The sequence below is a fragment of the Condylostylus longicornis genome, unplaced genomic scaffold (genome assembly GCF_029603195.1).
Source record: "Condylostylus longicornis isolate FDR11 unplaced genomic scaffold, ASM2960319v2 ptg000013l, whole genome shotgun sequence".
Taxonomy (NCBI): domain Eukaryota; kingdom Metazoa; phylum Arthropoda; class Insecta; order Diptera; family Dolichopodidae; genus Condylostylus; species Condylostylus longicornis.
In genome coordinates, this window is record NW_026577982.1 from 12,580,418 (window position 1) to 12,598,226 (window position 17,809).

The 17,809-nt window shown below is 25.9% G+C and overlaps 3 protein-coding genes across 3 annotated transcripts; 2 read left to right on the top strand and 1 right to left on the bottom strand.

The window, feature by feature from the left end:
- The first annotated feature begins 229 nt into the window (after window positions 1–229).
- LOC129605309 (beta-1,4-mannosyltransferase egh) lies at window positions 230–6,187 on the top strand. The gene is made up of 3 exons (XM_055514989.1): window positions 230–291; window positions 2,149–3,390; window positions 4,985–6,187. Exons 2-3 carry the CDS (start codon window positions 2,590–2,592, stop codon window positions 5,558–5,560), a joined length of 1,377 nt encoding a protein of 458 aa, XP_055370964.1. The 5' UTR covers window positions 230–291; window positions 2,149–2,589; the 3' UTR covers window positions 5,561–6,187.
- Window positions 6,188–9,894: 3,707 nt separating this feature from the next.
- On the bottom strand, window positions 9,895–12,882 carry LOC129605287 (sarcolemmal membrane-associated protein). The gene is made up of 2 exons (XM_055514947.1): window positions 12,842–12,882; window positions 9,895–12,772 (listed from the first exon to the last, which is right to left on the bottom strand). Exon 2 carries the CDS (start codon window positions 12,767–12,769, stop codon window positions 10,481–10,483), a length of 2,289 nt encoding a protein of 762 aa, XP_055370922.1. The 5' UTR covers window positions 12,770–12,772; window positions 12,842–12,882; the 3' UTR covers window positions 9,895–10,480.
- A 357-nt stretch (window positions 12,883–13,239) lies between these two features.
- LOC129605251 (fl(2)d-associated complex component) lies at window positions 13,240–16,935 on the top strand. Its single transcript, XM_055514889.1, has 4 exons — window positions 13,240–13,281; window positions 13,454–13,800; window positions 13,868–15,278; window positions 15,333–16,935. Exons 2-4 carry the CDS (start codon window positions 13,473–13,475, stop codon window positions 16,735–16,737), a joined length of 3,144 nt encoding a protein of 1,047 aa, XP_055370864.1. The 5' UTR covers window positions 13,240–13,281; window positions 13,454–13,472; the 3' UTR covers window positions 16,738–16,935.
- The last annotated feature ends 874 nt before the right edge of the window (window positions 16,936–17,809 follow it).

Here is a 17,809-nt window from a genome sequence, read left to right on the forward strand (position 1 = left end):
CAAAAATAGATTGTAAAAAAAAACTACTAAAAAATAAATTAAAAAACAAACGAAAAATTATTACTGATAAGAAATATGGCATTAACTGTAAAAGTATACACCGCTTCGTATTCGTATATCGGATTTTTAAAACTAATAAAAATAATGAAAAAGAAAAACAAAATATGTTGAGTTATTTAAAAATAACATTAAACGATGAGAAGGTTTGTGTAAATGCCTTGCAGTCGTTTGATGACATTAAGAGCGATAACATTAAAACCGTCAAAGGCTAGACAACGTAAAAATTATAAAGTAAGACTTGTGATTAAAATTGTTGTTTTTTAATGAGCGGTCGGTGTAAAGTTTATTATTAGTATTTTATTTATTTATTTTAGTTTTATTTCGGCTTTTATATTATTTTCATTTGTTTATTATTATTTGTAATACCGCTGCATTATCATAACATTGTATAAAGTTATTTGTGGAAATGCAACACTTTTTTTAAACTTTTGTTGTTAACACTAAACGAATTTACTGTTGTGCTCAAATTACAAAGTTTGAGATTAAGGCACATACAGAGGCACACAGGACAAGTATTGTCGACAATGAGAATGAAGTGATTAAGAAAGTGTTGAATTATGCAAAATAAGATTTTCTTGAAAAAAAAATATAGTAATAGAAATTTACTTTAAAGTGTTAATGATATCGGCATGAATGTAATTTAAATAAGTAATTATTGCAATATTTAATTTGTTATTTATGTGTATATGTAAAAGAGTAGTGTACAGATCTAAGTTTAATTTCATTATGATTTTGTATTAAACCAAAGTTATAACAATTACAATTTTCAATAATACGATAGTGCTTACTTTTAAAGATATATAAATATTCCAACTATTGTTATCCAAATATTACCAAATATTAATTACTTATGCATCAATGCTAGGAATTAAGATCAGAATGTGCTGGAGAAAGTTAACCGCTGAGTTCTTGGGAATGAATAGAAGCAGCGTTCGTGTTATTGCGAATATCTTTACTGGGCACTGAGCAGTAAAATATAATTTGCATAGCCTGGGAAAATCGGGTACCACATTGTGTAGATTTATTTTGGGACACTTCCTGTCCGACTACCCGGCTCCGGCGTCGCAACTGTTTCGGACGATGTTTTTTAAGCCCAACTTCATTGAAGATATCTCTAGTTTTTATGGACGGAAGCGAGGCGATATTATAATAATTTGCGAATGCTGCGGTGGTTCGGCTGAGATCCTCTTGAATAACTGGTACCCTTAAAATCTACTCTTCTACGAAAAATCAAAATGTTTTTTATTTGTTTGTTTCTTTTTTAATCTGCTCAACAAGGAACGAAAGAAGCTTATGTCCTATAACTAAGACATTACCGTAAGCTGTACTTGCAATAACTATATACAAATTAAATTACTTAACTTAACTTAACAATAACTATATACAAATATGAAAATAAATTAAAAAATTTTAAAAATAATGTAATAAAATTTTTACCCTGACTGTGAAACAGCGTAAATATTATAATCGTTTGTAAATTTCCATTCTTACACTTAATTAGTTTTATCTTAACAGGTACTCGTTTATTATAAATTTTGATAGTGTTAACGAAATTTAACGATTCATGTTAATTTTAAACGTTTAAATTGATAAAAAGAGAAATTATATTAAAAAATTAATAAATTAAAATTGAAATTTAATTATTTTATTAATTTTCAAGAAAAATGCAAGTCGTCGTCTAAAACGAAAATGTATGTCTATTCTCTGCTTTGTCAATCCCTATTTATTATGTATTCCTTGTGCCTGTTAATTTGCATTTGAATTTTACTTTTGTATTTTGTATGATTTGTAAATGTTATTTAACTTATTGGTTATTAAAAAATGCATACATTTTGTCAAAAAAAAATTATTGTTTACAAGAGGTGAAAACAATATAAACAACTGCAATTCACTAACAAAACTTCCAGTGTCCAATATAGAGTGTAATGTTAGAATCCGACTAAGCCGACTGTCCGACTAATCTGCATAAGTATATTGGCGCTTTTATGATTAGATTTATTTAAATAATATTTATATAGGCTATAAAAAATATCTTTATTTACTTGAAAAAATTGTTTAATAACAAAAATATTTTTTTTCTCTTTTTAGTTCTCAAAAAATGGCTTCATAGAGGAATTTCAGAATCATCTATAAAAAAGATAATTAAACTTCACTTAAAACTTCTTCAAGTATTTCGAATATAATTGAAGTTTGTTCTTCTAACTTAAAGAAATTTTTACAATAAACGGCTATAAAAGTGCGGACATTTGAAAACTCTTTCATTTTTTTCTTAATTTATTTTTAATTTTTTTTTTTAAGAGAAGAGAAGACTTTAAAACATTTGGAGCGCACGAAAATTTTTCAGCACACGCACATAAATTATATATTAAAAAAAAAAAAAAATAAGCACAAAAATTTTCACAAACAACATTCATATAAATTCATTTTCAGCTTTACAAGCTTCTCAAAGTAAAAACTCTCACAAAACAGAAAAGAAAAAAAAAACAGAAACGCTTTCACAAACCAGAAAAAAATTTTTTTTTACCAAAAATGAATTCAACAGCAAAGCATATTTTACATTGCGCTCTCCTAATATTTGTGATAATAGCATTCGAGTTATTCTCCGGTGGTATTAAAATTAATGAAAATTCATTTACGCTTATTGATCCATGGACTGAATATGGCCAATTGGCAACATGCCTATTGTACTTATTAAGATTTTTAACATTCTTAACATTACCGCAGGTTCTATTCAATTTCTGTGGCTTAGTATTTTATAATGCTTTCCCTGAGAAAGTTGTATTAAAAGGTAGTCCATTATTAGCACCATTTATATGTATACGTGTTGTAACACGTGGTGATTTTCCAGAATTAGTTAAAACAAATGTATTACGTAATATGAATACATGTATTGATACTGGATTAGAAAATTTCTTAATTGAAGTTGTTACTGATAAAGAAATAAATATTGCAAAACATCGTCGTATTAGAGAAATTGTTGTACCAAAAGCATATAAAACAAAAACAGGTGCATTATTTAAATCAAGAGCATTACAATATTGTTTAGAAGATAAAGTTAATTGTTTAAATGATAATGATTGGATTGTTCATTTAGATGAAGAAACATTATTAACTGAAAATTCAGTACGTGGTATCATTAATTTTGTATTAGATGGTAAACATCCATTTGGTCAAGGTTTAATAACATATGCAAATGAAAATGTTGTTAATTGGTTAACAACATTAGCAGATAGTTTTCGTGTCAGTGATGATATGGGAAAATTAAGATTACAATTTAAATTGTTTCATAAGCCATTATTTAGTTGGAAAGGAAGTTATGTTGTAACACAGGTATTTATTTAATATAAATTTAATTAATTTTAAATTTTAATTACACAAAATTTACAATAAAGTTTACTTTTATAATTTGCATCATGTTCAAAAAAAATTGAGAAACGTCATTAACAAGTATGATCTTTTTCAATTGTTATTGCTTTCATTCTTTCATAAATCAAAATAAATATCATATAAAGAGAATGACAGTTTAGAGTAAATTTTATATTTTTGATCGTATGCTATGACATAATCGTAGAATGTCATTTTTTCGCCCAAAATTGATTTAAAACTAGATCTAATATTAAATTCAAAATATTTTTATTTCATTACATTTGAAAAATGTAATGTTGTATTTTTGTTTAAAGTTCTTGTAAATTAAACACTTATTAACAAAGAGAACTCATTACATTCGATTTTTTTTTTATTATCATTTAATAGTTAGGAAATAGTTTAATGCGATAAAAATTGTAATAAATTTTTATCTATTTCAAATAGTTTTCATTATCTTTATTACATAATTGAAAAGTTTTCCGAACAAAGAATGTAAATTTACATTGTAATAATTGTTTTTTCCTCCAATAATACGCCTCTGAATAATTTTATTTTTACTTTTATTAAAATTCTAACAAAAAAATTTTAGTTTGAGAATCAAATGGAATTTTTTAATTTTCCATAAGTTACAATTTCACATTTACAAAAAATTTAATACTTTGCTATTTGTACGAGTATATTTAGTTAGTTTATTAGTTAGTTATGACGAATTTATAAATATTTTACAAGTAAATAACAATTAGTATAAGAATTTTGTGAGAAGCGTAAAAAGGGAAGATTGTAATTGCGTAAAAAATTACAATAGTTCTATTATTTAACAAAAATACAAAAAAAAAAACAACTAAAAACTTTTATTTTTTAATTTAACAATGAAATTGTTGTTGAAAACAAATTTTAATAATAAAAAACAAAAATATAATTATTTGAATTGTTATTCATTGACAATATTATTATTTAATTCCATTCTTAAAATGAACAAAGCGTTAATTTTAAAATTTAGTCTTTAATTCTTATTAAACAAAAAGAAAAATAAAAACAAATTAATTTAGAATTAGACACAAAGTTAATTTTTCCATTGCCTAGAAAAAAATTATTTTTAAGAATTACAATTATTTCAAGCAAGATTCGAAAAGTTTAAATTGTTGTTTTTTAAGAACTTAAAAATGAAATTATTTCCAAAATTAATCTAGATTATAAGAGAAATTTCCCCAGGATGGTTATGGTAATTTGTAATTGTACATATTTAATTATGTTTGATTATAACTTCTAAACCCTTAATAGTTAATTTAATTAAATTAAAAGCTTATTAATAATAATTAATTTTATATTATGTAATTTTATTGTGGCAGTTAATAGATTAATTTCTTTTGTGTATTTTTTTGAAGTAGAGAGCTTAAAAATAAAGAAAACTATATAATAAGTTCCAAGCGAATATTTGGGTCTGAAAATCTTATATTCGAAAATTAAATATAATTATTAACTAGGATTAAATAAACAGCTTTAAGACATAAAATTAAAACTAATTTTTAATATTCTATTAACTAACCTTATATTTCAGGTTGGTGCCGAACGTGCAGTATCATTTGATAATGGACTTGATGGATCAATTGCTGAAGATTGTTTTTTTGCAATGCGTGCATTCAGTCAAGGTTATACATTTAATTTTATTGAAGGTGAAATGTATGAAAAATCACCATTTACATTATGGGATTTTGTACAACAGCGTAAAAGATGGCTACAAGGAATATTATTAGTTGTACATTCAAAAGTAATACCATTAAAACATAAATTATTATTAGGTGTAAGCGTTTATTCATGGGTAACATTACCATTATCAACATCAAATATGATTTTAGCTATACTATATCCGATACCATGTCCAAATTTAATGGATTTTGTTTGTGCTTTTATAGCTGCTGTTAACATATATATGTATGTTTTTGGCGTTATAAAATCATTTTCATTGTATCGGTTTGGTTTAGTTAAATTTTTAGCATGTGTATTTGGTGCTATATGTACAATACCATTTAATATTGTTATTGAAAATGTTGCTGTAATATGGGGTCTAATTGGTAAAAAACATAAATTTTATGTTGTACAAAAAGATATAAGACGAATACTAGAAACTGTGTAAGAAAAAACGAAATAATACTTAAAAACAAAAAAAAAAAAAGAAACAATTATTAGAAAGAAAACCAAAAATTAAAAAAAAAAAAAAAATAAATGAAAATTATAAAAATTAAATATTAAATAAGATTTGTACGCATGCAAAGCACCATGCTTATACATATGTTTGTATTTTTGTAAATTTTGAAAAAAGAAATTTAATTTTGTAATGTTTTTTTTTTTTTTTTTTTTAATTTTTTATGTAATTTGGAACACAGTATTATTAAATATGTAAAAAAAGAAAAAAGAAAACAACAAAAAGATGTTGCATAAAGAAAAGGATGTTGCATTTTTTATGTATCACCTTTTTTTTATTTACTTTATTAAAAAAGAAAATGCTTTGTAATTTTTTTTTAATTACTAAAGCTTAGTGTAATGTTATAATTATATGTAATTATATGAAAGAAATTTATTTTTTAATTTCTGTTCTAGTTTTGTTCAATTTTTCCCTCATTATAAATTATTATTTTTTAATAATTTAAGTTCTAAAACTGCACTGATAATATGATTACTAAACTTAGCGTCAAAATGTGTCTGTCCAAAATTTTGGAAAATAGGAAAACCAAAAAAAAAAAAATTTAATTATTACGATTTTTTTATTATTTAATTATTTTTTAATTATTTTTTTGCGGATCTACCTTCAATTTCTTATTTTTTTAAATTTATTTTTCATTTTGATTTAAAATTCCTAGATATTATAAAGAATGTGACAAAATCTAAAATTTTTGCAAGTTGATTTTTGCTTTAAATCTTTATTATATTAAATTTTAAAATATCTAATAATAAAGCAGAAAGAACAAAATAAAAATTATTTACGATTATTTAAAAAAAAAAAAAATAGATTAATTCACATTAATTTCAATTTAAAGGATCATTTTTTAAAAATAGTTTTTGGTTCACTGACACATTCACGACAATTTTATTTACTTACTTGTATATTTTTTTGTGTACCTTATATAATTAGCTATATATTGTATAAATTTAGAAAATAAAATTTTTTTGTAGATGACTTATTATTATAATAATAAAAAAAGTGAAAACAAAAAAAATAAAAAAATACATACATAATTGCTTTTCAAAAATCCATGGCAGGGTTAATAAATGAAATTTTGTTCATTTCAAGCTATTTATAATTAATAAAATAAAATAATATTAAATTTTAAAAAATAATATACGAAATATTCTTTATATTACGGAAAATATTTATTTTTTAATTTTATAAATTATTTATACCATATAAAATAGCTAGCTCAATAAATATAATATCAAATATAGCACAATTCATTTTTCAAACTATTATTATAAAAATATAAAATCAAATAAAATAAAACATAACTATTGTTAGTTATAAAAAAAAAATACAAAAACAAAATACCAATTTTTATATTATCTTCTATAATATTCAACACAAAATCATAACCAATATGTGCCGTTGCTCACAATATTAATGAATGGTTTATTTTGAAAGTGACTCAAGTTATTTTGTAATTTCAAAAGTCTTACATTTTCAAAGCAATTATAATTTTATAATTGTAATTAAAGCTTAAAACAAATGACCTAACTGAATTTTTACTTTAATTTTTATTTTTAATTAAAGTAGACTTAGGTCACATTCGAAAATAAACCATTCATTTATTTATTCACTACATTTTTTTAATAAAAATCATACTGAATTTTCTCAAATAATTCAAATATTTTTATTAAATAAAATTGCGAACCAAGAATACTAAAAATTAATTAAATATAGGTAAATAAAAATAAAATTTTATCAATTAAAAAAATAATTTTTGAGATTTAATTCCGTAAATAAATAAAAACTATAAGTTTAATTTTAATTAATTTTTATTTTGTTTTAATTGTGAATTATTTATAAATATACGGTGAACTTTCAATTATTTTCAATATATCCGAATTCTTGGTTTCATTTAACTTGCACTTGCATTTAATAAAAATGTTTGAATTAGTTTCTAAAATTCAGTGTTTTTTTTTTTTTATGAAAATAATTTTTGAACGAAAAATATTGTTAGCAACTGTATATACATACATATATAAATATACATAATATCTATTCCCTTTTTTGTCATATTTGTTATTTAAACTTGCATTTCATATATTTACCCCAAAATACTTAAAAAGCTTTACTAAACAATATATTTTATATATTGTAATTATTTATGAATTACTTTTCTACATTTTGACTTCTATGTACATACATACATATTTTATAAATAATAAATATAATTTAAATTTCATTATAAACCTTACAAAACTACTTAGATGAAAATTATAAATTAGATAAAATAATAAAATTAATAAACGTGTAATAAAAATTTATTGAAAAAACAATAAGAAATATTTTTAATTATTGTAAAAATAAGCACATAAGTTACAGTAAATATATATATATATTTTTTATATATATTATTAATTAATTAATTTATATTTTATATAATTTTTAATTCTAAGCAAATTTATTTTTAATTTTTTTTTTTTTTTGTTAATGACTTCTAGTCTATTTAAAGAAAATTAAATTTATTATGATCTTAAGTTTAAAACAAAATTTGAATTAAAAATAAAAAATTTAAAAAAGAAAAAAAATATATAAATTAAATGGATCAAATAATAGTAAATAAAAATAATTAATAAAATTGTTAATTATATTAAAAAATAAAAAATAAATATTAAAGAAAAAAATAAAACAAGAAAAATTTATAAAAAAAAGTATTTGCACAATTTAGAAAACAAAAAGATATTTTGAATGAATGTAAGTTATAAAAAAAAAATTTATGTAACTATTATTAAAATTTAAAACGAACAATATGGCGAAATGAAAAAAATAAAAATTAAATATAATATTTTTCAAAATCTTAAAAGTTCATTTGTTTCAAATTGAGTCCGACCAGTCCGACGCATGATGTGAACATTTTATCCATTCTCTTTTTTTTTTTAATTAAATAAAATTATTTATTTATGATATTTGATGTGCTAGTCTATTGAAGTTCTTCTTTTATAGGCTAACAAATTGCAATAGTTCGTTCATAAAACTATGCAATAATTCATCCTTAAATTTGGTTTGTAACAGAAAATAGATTTATTTTATTCGAAATGAAATGCTTTATTACTTCTAATATGTCATTTTTGCCTTACATATGTATACACTTTAACAAAAGGGATTTTGGAAAATTCAGTTCAAAAATCTTAATATAAAGCGTGTTCGATGGAAGAAGAAAATTACGTTCGAAATCGTAACATACTTAAAATTCTAAAGCATTTTTGAAAATTTTTCTTGAATTATGCAAAAATATTTTAATTGTGAAATAAAATATGGACCACAGAAAAATGTATGATATTAAAAATCTCAAAAATTAAACTAGCTAATCCTTGTATACCTATCCCTTCTTGTTAGATGTTGATGTATTTGATGCATTTTTTAAAAACTTAAAGTATTTGATGTGGTTTGAAATTGCATATTTACTATACAACCAATAAGTGTTTTCTGGGAATATCTGGGAAAGGGAGACAGAACATATTTTACGAACAGAAAATTTTATGGATAAGTGCTTAATAACGAGATATATGAAGGTTAAATGTTAATAAGGTAATGTTTTTTCTTTTAAAGTTTATAAAAGAAGAAATGTATTTAGAGTAAAACGAAAACGCTTCATAATTTTATTTTGTTTTTTGTCTCTAATTTTGAACAGGAATTTGAAACTTTTCGCTGAAGAAATGCAAAGAAAATATCTATTAATCATTAAATATAGAATAAATGTATGTAATAAAAAAGACAAATAATTAGAATTCTAGTTTTTTATCTAAAAACCATTGTAGTTTTTATTCTAAAATCTATTAATATTGATTTGATTGCAACTATTAATTAAGATATTTCTATTGAGCAAATTCTTAATACTGTTGCCGCTCAAATATATGGAAGAATAATAAAATCATTTTCCGTTGGTTGAAATAATTCATCATTTTATTAAATTAATATTCTCATATCTTTGTTTTAGTTGACATGGAAGATAATTGAATATGACGGTCCATTATGTGGTTTTTCTGCTTTAAAGAATAAAATATGTAAAATAAAATCTAAAACAACATATTGTTTTAATACCTTTATTGTTATTATGTTTTTATAGGCGTACAATTTTATTTTATTTTTAAAAGTATTAGAATTTTGAAATTTTCATTATTTCTTCTCTATTTCGAATTTTAAATATAACTACACCGAAACATTAAAATGTTACCATTAAATTAAAAAAAAAAAATATTTCAAAATTCGAATCTAATCTTAAAAGAAAAGTTTCTCTAGAACTTAAACAGCTTGTTTTTATTTTCAAATTATTAACATATGTATAATTATTTTGAACATAAATTACCAATTGTATTTTTCAATTAATGAATATTGTATGTATAATTATAACTATTTTTTAATTTAACAAAGAATAAATACATATATGCTTAATTATATTAGCAAAAATATATAAAAACCCAAAGAATTCTTCACATTAATTTCAAATTTTATTGAAATTTTAATGTAGGTAAGTTCAAAAAATATCATTTTGTTCTAATGCGGCAAGAAAATCTGAACTTTAAATAAAAGATCCTTTTTATTAAACGCAAAATTTGTTTTTCATTACATACGATTCCTTTTCCAAATGCTCGTAAGATCTTCATTTCTATTTTTTGATGCAGTAGTACAATAAAAAATTTTCATTAAATTTAAATATTGTATCTAATAAAGTTTACCTGTTCTTTGTATACGTTTACAAATACACAATTAAGCAATATTTTAAATTGTTCTTTATATAATTGTTTATATAATGGTATATATTAATAAACTTATGTAAAAAATTAAATATGTAAAAAAAAAAAATAATAATAAAAATTCTTAAAATTTAGATAAAATTAAATAACAAATAACAGCAATCAATGCAGCCCCTACAGTACAAAATTGTGTGAAGTAAGAATTATGTATTAAGCTATTGGTGTTTGTTTTAATCTCTTCTATTTTTTGTTTTAATTCACGATTATCGGCAATCAGTTTTTCGTATTTTTCTTTCCATATTATTAATTCTTCTTCATGTCGTATATTTAGGTTACTAATTGTTTCGATATCTTCTTCGATTTCTTGGTCAATATCTTTTATATGATCATTTCCAAAATCTTTTTCAGATTTTACAGCAACAGTTGCAGAAATGTTGATTGTTTCTTCATTTAATGCTGCTGCTTGGGTTTTGTTTTTTAAATTAATGATTTCTTCGCGTAGAGAATTATTTTCATTTTGTAAATCTTTTATTTTCGAATCGGTAGCCGTGATTTGTTCAGAAATTAATTTAGTTTCTTCGTTGCTAATAGAATCCTCATTTTTGTTACTAAAATTTATTTCGATATTTTGATTCGTTCGTTGCTTTTCTAATTCGTCGGTGTATTTTTCAATTTTAGCTTCCATTAATGAAATTTTAAGCAACAATTCTTTAATATGATTTATATTATCTTCATCTTTACCTACAATTTCACTACTTTTGCTGGAAGTTGTTGTTGTAGATAAGCAAAGTAATAATTCTTTGGACGTTTCTCTGAATGCATCGATATCTTTACGCAAGTTAAGCGCATTTTCAAGTTGTACTTGATCGTTTCCTTTTTCATAGCCAATTGAAGTTATGAGGCTTATATCATCATCGTCAGCTTTGGTTGTAGCAATAGATTCAATAGAATCAACTTTATGTTGTAAACTCCTTTGGCTTTCTTCAATTATGTCATTTTCGAACTCTTCAGATTGAGGTGACTGCGATAACGGATCATCGGCACATATAGCTTTGATAATATCATCAGAATCAGAAGTCTTCTTTAAATCTGAGTTTTCAAACCATTTCATAATAATATTTTCCGAAACACCTTTTTCTGAAACGTTATCATCCTCTCCATCAATATTTCTTTCATCTCTACTGTCGTGATGAGAATTTAACTGTTTTCGCAACTCGTTTCTTTCTTTTAATAGTTCAGCTATGTAATTTTTATAGTCCTCGCATTCGTTTCCTTTTTCGATAAGCTGAATATTTTTCTCAGAATCTGCTTTGGAATTTTCACTATTTTCTTTATTGGCAACTTCAATTTGTTCTTTGTACTTCAAATATTCTGTCTCCATATTTTGTAACCTATTATTTAAATCTTCAATATGTTTTTCACTATTTGCAAATTGTTCACGCAAAATTGAACATTCTTCTTGGCTACTATTTAATTCAGATTCAATTACTGACAATTTTTGTATACTTTCGGTTCTGTCTTGATAAACTTTTTCCAATGCCTCTTTAGCTAAATTTTGATATGAGAATTTTTCCTCTTGCAATTTGACAACTTCGTCTTTTAAGCGATCTTCCGTAGCGTTTTTTTGATAAAATTGCAATTTATTTTCCAATGCGTCAATTTTATTCAATAATTTATCTTCATCAATCATAGCTTGCCAACAATTTGCAGCATTTTTCTTAGATAAATCCAATATATTTTGAATATCTTTAAGTTTTACTTCAAGCATTTTTTCCCTTTGAACTGTTTCTTGAAGGTAGTACTGCAGTCTATTAAAATCTTCAAAAGAAATTATACCGTTCCCGCTGTCACTTCCAGATAAGTTCCTTGAAAAATATTCTCTTCCATCTGGTAAATATAACTTTACACAGGCTATAATACACCCATGTATTTCTTTACGAGTATTTTCTATTACATCCACTCCAAATTTAACAACATCTCCGGAATTTAATTCTTCTGGTTCTGAATGATTAATACGCCTGTCATTGATAAATGTACCATTACTGCTTTTAGTATCCTTAACGTAAAATTTTCCATCACTAAACCATAATACAGCATGATTTCTTGATAGCACTTTGCAATCAAAAATACCATTATTTTCAGAAGCTCGACTCCGAGCTATAGAACGGCCAACTTTTATTTCAACATTTTCTTCTAATTGTATTTTCCGTGTTTGAAATAAATGTGAATTTGGTTGACATAGCAAAATTATTTGAGCACAATTGTTCGATAAATTATCCATGTATGCAGCAGCAGATTGATCAGTAACACCACTCCTCCAAATTTGTTCGACGTTTTTTGCGTTTTCATTCTTATCGCTAACTAAAGATTTTACATTTTCCTCATCTTCCTTCCAATTTTTCGAAACCACCATGACCTTTGTATTAGAATTAATTAATAAAATTCTTTAAATAATTAAAATATAAAAAAACAAATATAAATTTACCAGGGAAGTGAAATAGAATCCAAAACGTCTAATGTCAAATATGGCAGTGGTGGTAACTCATAAAAATTATTAATGTTTACTTTCGTTAATAGTTTTGTAAAAAAAACAAAATAAAAATGAAATTGACAGTAACTTTAAATTATATTCTTTTTAATAATATAAATCATAAAATCAATTGCAAAATATATTTTTGTGTTTTAATCAACAAATAAAATTATTAACGCATAAAATTTATGAAATATTATAAGAAATAATATGTGTAGGGGAATAATTTTCACAACATTTAGTTTGTTAGATACTAGGTGGCAGTATTGATTGCAGAATGTCAATATGAACTTTATTTCAAATGTCAATTTTGACATTGACTTACCCAAAAAAAAATAATTATATCAATCAATATCAGTTATTGTCTTAAATTTTATTTCAGAAATAAATAGCAGGTGAAAATATTAAAAAAATATTAAATATATTACATTATTTATTTGAAATTCATAAAGATTATTAAAAATTAACTTCTTTTGATTAAAAGCACTAATAAATAAGAAGGGCGCGACTTATATGACAGCGCTGATTTGAACTTTCTTAGAATTTAATAGCGTTTAAAAATTTTAGAACACGAATTTAGTTAATTATGGATAAAAAAACTAAAGAGCTACTTCGTAAGAGGAAGAAAGTTCGACCTGCTTCTAGCTCGGAAAGTTCAAGTAGTTCGGATTCGGATTCTGGATCAAGTAGTGATTCCTATTCATCTTCGTCATCGGCTGACAAAAAGGGGCGCCATCATAGAAGTAAAAAAGGACGACCGCGACGTTCAAGTAGTTCATCTGATGATGAAAAAGCAAGAAAAAGAGAAAAACATGCCTGTCATAGAAAAGCAGAAGCAAAAAGAAGTCACTTAAAGCGTAAGCAGAAAGAGGCAAAAGCAAAAAAAGGAGCTCTGTCGCTTTTGGTTAAGTTAGGTAGGTACATACTTTTTAAAGCAAATACAATTTTTTCTTAATACTTACTTAATTTTGGGTATATTAGAAAAAAATCATCACGACCAATTGTTGAAGGAACGTCATCAAATGAGAGAAAGAGAGAAACTTCGTTTAGGTCACGCTAGCTCAAAAGAGCTACTGAAAGCGAGGTTGTCCCCTTCGAAAGCTAAACTTGAACGTCATCATCATCACCAGCTATCACCACGAGAAAAGATTATAATACGACGTGAACGAAGTCCTCCAATGCAACAAATTCTATCTCCTCAAAGAGGTCCTAAAGATATTCGACACCGTTTAGAAGATAGACGCTCGGAAAGAGAAAGGATTGAAGCAGCTCGGCAAAAAGAACGTGAAGAAGCTTTAGCGCGTTGCCAAGAACGACAGAGGGAACGTGAAAGAATCGCTAAAGAAAAATTACGTAGAGAACGTCAAGAAAAAGAGTACGATCCTCGTGAGCAAAGATTATTACCTAGACCATCAGAAAGAGAAATGGCGATTGCGGCTGCGAGGGGTCAAGATAGTAGGGAACGTTCTGTAGAAACCCATCCAGATATGCGTCGTTCAGGACATTCTCATTCTTCTCATAGACTTCCTCACGCGTATGAACGTAGTGAAAGTGATTACGATAGGGATTACGAAATGAGGCATCCTGAGCATGATAGGCATGCAGGAGATATTGATCGTGAATATATGATGATGAGAAGAAGAGGAAGTCCTTCTCCAGGAGGACATTATAAAGAGTCACGAGTAAGAGGATCAGAACGGGAATTATATCCCGAAGATGAAAGATACGAAAGGGGCGCTTATCAATCCCGTTCATCTCGAGGTGATGCTTATGTTGATGATATTGCTCACAGGAGAGAGAGAGAAAGTGACGATTGGGAACACGAACGTGGCGAAGGTGTGAGCAGTCATGATTTACGTGAACATCATCCTCGTTCTGAAAAACATCTATATGAGAAACACAGAAGTGCACAGTCTCCTCAATGGGAAGAAAGTAATTGGAAATATCAACAACAACAACATTTGAGACTCGGATCTCACAAAAAAATTCCACCTCAGATGCAAGAGGAAAATTGGGATGAAGAAGTCGATTACAGACCTCCATCCAAAAAGCCATCACAGGCTGATTGGGTCGAAGGACCGGTGCATCATCATACGTCCACACAACCGGGAAGAATGAAAATGGAACATGGACCTCCAATGAAAATGGTCGAACCGAAAATTCCGCATGAGGGTCAGCCACATGGCCATCCTGGAGTGCATATTGTACAACATCCATCAACTCATTCCGCTGCTCATCCCGTACCACATGCTGGACCGCCAATGCCTCATCCTCCACATGGAAAACGTTGGCCACAACAGGAGTGGAGACCAAGAGCACCTCCACCACATGGTGCTGACTTAAGACCTATGCATCCAGGTGGTCCACCTGGCCCTAGAGTACCCGGCTATAGGTATTATGTTTTTAAATTATTATTTTGCAATGAATAAGTATATTAATTTTTCAGGGCCCCTATGCACCGGCATCCTGTTGGTCCTATTAATTATGGTGGCCAAGAGCGTCCACATTATCCTCCTCGTCATGCGCCACCACATATGCAAGGGCAACATCACCTTGGAACTCCTTATCATCCGCGACAACATTTTCCTCCTAAACGGCAAATGGTCTACACCAATCCAAATTTAATAGCAAATCAAAAAGCTGCTGCAGCAGCCGCTGCCTCTTCTCCCAATTTAAATAAACCAAATAGTGCTTTAGTTCCAATTAAACTAGCAACGGCATCTCCGACATTTGTAAATCCTGCAAATAAAATTGCACTGATTAAAAAAATCGAGGAACAAAAAGAACAAGAAAAATTAGCCGCATTGAATGATGCTTTAACAGACACGGGTGATGCTGGAGCTGATGAAATGGAACCTGGAGAAATAAAAAGTACTAATGAAAATGAAAGTGTTGAACCATCTGAGGAGAACTCTGGTGATGGTGTTGGAGGAGAAGGTGAGGGAAGGGATGACTTAAGCGAAATTAGCGATGAAGCAGATGACATTTTAAAAGAGGAAAAAAACAAACAGGCTGCGGCACTTGCTGGAGATAAACAAATTGATGGTGCTAAAGATGATACTAACATAGAAGCTGATACCCCTGGTGACCAAACAGAAAATGATGATTTATTGGATTTTGAAGAAATATCGGATGGTGAGTTAGAGGAGGAAACTAGAAAAAATTTAGGCGATGCTCTTGGTGTTGATTGGGCATCACTTATAAAAGAGTCAAAAATTGTAAAAGGCAATCAAAAAGATAAAAATACTACTGCTAAACAAAAATGGCAACCCCATAGGGTAATTTTAGATGTTGGTATTTCAATGAAATACGCTGGTAAAGAATTTGCTGAAGAACTTCTTAAAGATGCTCAGTTAAAATTAGATGCTGAAAACGCTACAAAAAAAGTTGAAAATGTTGATAAGGATGAAGCCAATATTAAGTTGGAAGAAGAAACGACAACTATCAAAATAGAAAAACTTGATCCAGATGAAAATGAAGAAAAAGTTAAAATACAAGTTGATGCTGTAGTAAAAAACGAATATCAAAGCGACAGTGAAAATGAAAAAGTAACTTCAGAAAATTTTAGCCCTGCTGGTAATGATGACACAAATAAAATTCCAATTGAAAATTTGAGCGAATTGGCTTGTGTTCAAGTCGCCCAGAGAAAAAACAAAGAAATTCAAAATAATTTAGTATTTAATGCCTGTGGAATCAATAGTAGGGCATTAAGTGCTCGCAAAGATTTAAGATTACGTCGACAACTTTGCGGACTACCTGTTAAAGAATTGGAATGTGGACGAGTTGTTAGTGAACAAATGAAATCTTTGGCGTTAAAAGCATTTCAAAAAGCAGTAGGAGAGGTGAAGTAATAGTAAAAAAAAAGTTTTTCTTTTTTATTTTGTTCTCAATTTTACAAAACATAAATCTGATCGGTGTATTTTAGTTCAAAAATTTAGATTTTTTTTCTCTAAGTAGTTCCATATTTTTGAATTTTATGAAATATACAACAATATGCATAATATTATGGAAAAATACATATAAATAAAATGCTTGAGAATTAAGTTGAATCTTTCTTTTTTATACTTAAAACATGAAAATTAAAAATGAATTTTTGTTTTTGTTGAATACTTAATAAACTAACATTTTTTGTTCAATTTTAACTTAATGATTTATTCATATCAACAAATCTTTTAAAACTGCTTTTATAATTTTACTTAATTAAAAGCTAATCGTTCTCATGAATGATAATTTTAATTTCGATATTTATACTTTGTTCAGCTAACAAATATAAATTATTTTGATGGAAAATGGGGAAAACGTTCCCTAAGGTCATTCCCCTTTAAATTAAAATATTTATTAAAATATTATAGAAATATAAATTTTATTAAGATATACATTATTTTCAGGGTCAGTTACCGTGACATTTAAATTTTTAGGTACTATTACTTTTTACTTTATGTTTGACCCTAAAATAGTTTCGTATATTATACCTTAATATAATAATTTTAAAATTTGTATCAAGGGTCTACTTTTAACCTGTAATATATTTCGTATTTGCTTAATATTTTAAATCATTAAAAAACTATTTTAACAATTTTATTATTTTGAATTTATTTCAAAAAATAACCAATCAATTTCATCAATGCGCATTTAATAAAAAAATTAAATTTATTTGTTCATAAAATTATATATTTACAAAAATCATTCAAAAACAAAGAAAAAAATATTAATAAATTTTTTCAATTAATGGCATATTAACGATACTTTTGATTGAGTCCTTGATTTCGAATTTTAATGAATTAATGGCTCATGTGTTAATGTCATCAATAAATATTTCTGAAAAAAATAAATTATTAAATTAAAATCTTGGAAAAAGAAATCTAAAATTAGTTAAAATATATATATTTTGATTTTTTCACGCAATTTTTCAAAATATTTGTG

Bases quoted from the DNA above. Each gene is read 5' to 3' on its own strand.
- LOC129605287 (XM_055514947.1), bottom strand. From the start codon at position 12,769: ATGGTGGTTTCGAAAAATTGGAAGGAAGATGAGGAAAATGTAAAATCT.
- LOC129605309 (XM_055514989.1), top strand. From the start codon at position 2,590: ATGAATTCAACAGCAAAGCATATTTTACATTGCGCTCTCCTAATATTT. The intron at 3,391-4,984 runs GTATTTATTTAA...CTTATATTTCAG, and splicing joins GAAGTTATGTTGTAACACAG to GTTGGTGCCGAACGTGCAGT.
- LOC129605251 (XM_055514889.1), top strand. From the start codon at position 13,473: ATGGATAAAAAAACTAAAGAGCTACTTCGTAAGAGGAAGAAAGTTCGA. The intron at 13,801-13,867 runs GTAGGTACATAC...TGGGTATATTAG, and splicing joins GTCGCTTTTGGTTAAGTTAG to AAAAAAATCATCACGACCAA. The intron at 15,279-15,332 runs GTATTATGTTTT...TTAATTTTTCAG, and splicing joins CCTAGAGTACCCGGCTATAG to GGCCCCTATGCACCGGCATC.